The sequence below is a fragment of the Galeopterus variegatus genome, unplaced genomic scaffold, assembly GCF_000696425.1.
Source record: "Galeopterus variegatus unplaced genomic scaffold, G_variegatus-3.0.2 Scaffold24, whole genome shotgun sequence".
Lineage (NCBI taxonomy): Eukaryota > Metazoa > Chordata > Mammalia > Dermoptera > Cynocephalidae > Galeopterus > Galeopterus variegatus.
This window is the reverse complement of record NW_007726135.1, coordinates 328,987-331,666: the sequence shown is the minus strand read 5'-3', so window position 1 is coordinate 331,666 and position 2,680 is coordinate 328,987. Positions and strand designations below refer to the sequence as shown.

Here is a 2,680-nt window from a genome sequence, read left to right as displayed (position 1 = left end):
CCGCTGTCCCTCGCGCGCCTGTTGCCCCGCCCGCCCACTGAGCCGCTCCCGCCGTCCCTCGCGGGCCTGTTGCCCCGCCCGCGCCGCTCCCGTCGTCCCTCGCGCGGCGCGCTCGGCTCAGCGCCCCCTGGTCGGGTGGGCCTTGGCGCGAGTGGCGCGGCCTTCTCAGGACTTTTTGGCGGTTTCTCCACCCGCGTCCCCGTCCTCCGGGCTGCAGAGGCTCCTTTGTTTTGGGGGCTTTCCTTTCGCTGGGCGACGCCGGCTCCGGGCGTCCCAGGCCTCTGGAATCCGCCCGCCCGCCACACCTCCCCCACACCTAGGCGGGAAATCTTCCAGCCAGAATCTGAGTGATTCCGGAGGACGTAGTTCTACAGCTTTGGGTGCAGAATAGATAATCCTGCCTTGTATGTGGTGTTGGTGGCGGCAGGCCCGAGCCGTCCTTCCGTGCGGCGGCCGTGTTAACTCTCCTCGGGTCCTATCTTCAGCCCCCCCCCCTCCCCCGTAGGACAGTGTCCCACAATGTGCCGCACTAGCGTCAAGGGAGGGGATCACAGATTTCCTGGCTTCTTTATGCAACGGCCGTTCCTTCTTAGAGCCCGCGGTACTGGGACAGTTCTGTTTTCTTGTGCAGTTTTATTCTGTAAGGCACGAGGGTTTATGCAGACACTTCTCTCTCTTACGAGCTGAACTAGATGGATTAATCGAGGTCAAAACCTTGGGAAAGAGAACCTTAGTTCAGGTTGTTGCTCTAGGTTAGTCTGAGGATTGTTAGTTCCCAGCATAGAAAAGATGTTTGGGCAAAATAGGAAATGCCAGTTTTCAGCTTTAGGTCCGACTCCACTTTAACTTGTAGGTGCTTTAACTTTAGAAACGTGTTCCTGAGCCAAATAGAATTTTGGAAAGGTCTTCTGCTACTTTCTGTTACTGTAGGAGTTGGTCATTAAACGTTTACGATTCGTTGTTTAATCACTTTTACATATTTTTCATAATTTAGCCATCTAAAATAAACCTGAAAAATGCCTACTTCCCCACCTGCTTTGATGGGGCCTTCCTTTCCGACCTCTTGTTTCTCTTTCCCCAGTGATTTCCTGTAATTTAATCTGAAGTCTTAACGAAACTTTAAACAGTGTAAATTTATAATGTAATTTTAAAAATTAAGCTCTAAAATTGTCTTCAAAGCATACCTTTCTATTTTTCATTTTGTTTTAGGAACTCTTCGTTCAATATCTAGCCACCTATTCCTACCTACATGGCAGTGGAAAGGAAAAGAAAGCACTGACTTACAGTGATTTAGCAAATACTGCAGAAGAATCAGAAACTTTTCAGTTTCTTGCAGGTACTTAGTCTTTAAAATATTCTAGTTAAAAAATGCTTAGTAATTATAGCCTTTTGTTCCTGTTGTGCTTTCACTGAATTAGACATTTTGCCACTTTCCCCAGGTGCCAAAGTTTACCATGACCTGGTGCAGGAAGATATTTTTCGTCTTCCCTGTTGGAATCTGTGATGTAGTCCACCTAGAACAGTAGTGAAGTCAGTAACATGCACAAGATGTTTGGTTGCCTGGGTGAGCTGGGCAGATCCGCCCCACCCCCCTTTCTCCCTGTCACTGAAGGGAAAACTCAGAGTAGTAGGTCTGCTTGGCCCCAGAAACAGAGAAATTAATACTTGCTGATGTGGAACAGGGCCACAGCTAAAAACAACTTAAGTCTACCCTTGGGGCCAGCCCAGTCTATCTCAGGCAGGTGGGCAGGGTTGCTCACAAAACCAGCGCATAGAAGCACCATGGTTTGTAGTCAGTGGAATGGGAACAGGTCTGTAGCATTAGTAAAGAGACAGTGTTTCTGTCTCTTGGAAGTGTAGTTTGAACTTTGTCTTATTTTGGAACCTATTCTAGAGGTTAAAGCAAGAACTAGTATATTTTGAAATTTGTATTGCTGTGTTTATAGTCTGGCATAACCAATCAGCAATCTTTATGTTTTTAAGATATATTACCAAAGAAGATTTTAGCTAGTAAATACCTGAAGATGCTTAAAGAGGAGAAGAGGGAAGAAGATGAGGAGGAGGATAATGACAATGATGATGAAGGGGACGACGATGAAGCCGAATCCTAAACCAAAAAAGAAGTGCTTTAAAAATCAGTCTGGTGAGGATCCTCCTGTATTAGCACCATTGCTCTGAAGTAAGCACAACGCTGTGCACCTTTAGACTCTTCCCTTTTTCAGAGACTTCCAGTATGATGTATTCTTTCCTGAGCACCTCATGCACCTAAACCCTAAGGAAAGTAACCCAGACAGCAGTCTCTCTTGATGGGCCCCCCCTGCAGTTGGTTACCAAGAAAGCTGCCAGTACGTCAGGCACTACCGTCTCACCTGCTGCAGCTCTAAACTGTAGAGGCACAGACGATTTTGCTCAACTTTTCAATTTACAAATAAATAGAATTTGAAGAGCTTCTAAATATCAGTTATGTAAATTCAGATATATATTTTGAAATTAGTTTTTGTAAATAACTAGATTCAGTTTTAGCCAAATATGTAATTTATGTGCAGTATGTTACATGTGAATTTTTGTATTATTTTTTTTTTCCTTTTTGTCTTTTTTCGTGACCGGCAACAGGATCACAACCCTCGGTGTTGCTCCTGCACCTCGCTCAGCCAGTGAGCGGCCGGTCTGTATGTGGGAT

General features: G+C 46.0%; 1 protein-coding gene across 1 annotated transcript in view; it reads left to right on the top strand.

The window, feature by feature from the left end:
* The window catches only part of CHRAC1 (chromatin accessibility complex 1), a 3,198-nt gene extending 750 nt beyond the window's left edge, over positions 1-2,448 (top strand). The window contains exons 2-4 of the mRNA XM_008568475.1: positions 506-601; positions 1,210-1,336; positions 1,984-2,448. Of these exons, the coding sequence (XP_008566697.1) occupies positions 506-601; positions 1,210-1,336; positions 1,984-2,111 (351 nt within the window). The 3' untranslated portion in view covers positions 2,112-2,448. The remainder of the gene's footprint in view (positions 1-505; positions 602-1,209; positions 1,337-1,983) is intronic.
* Positions 2,449-2,680: the final 232 nt, after the last annotated feature.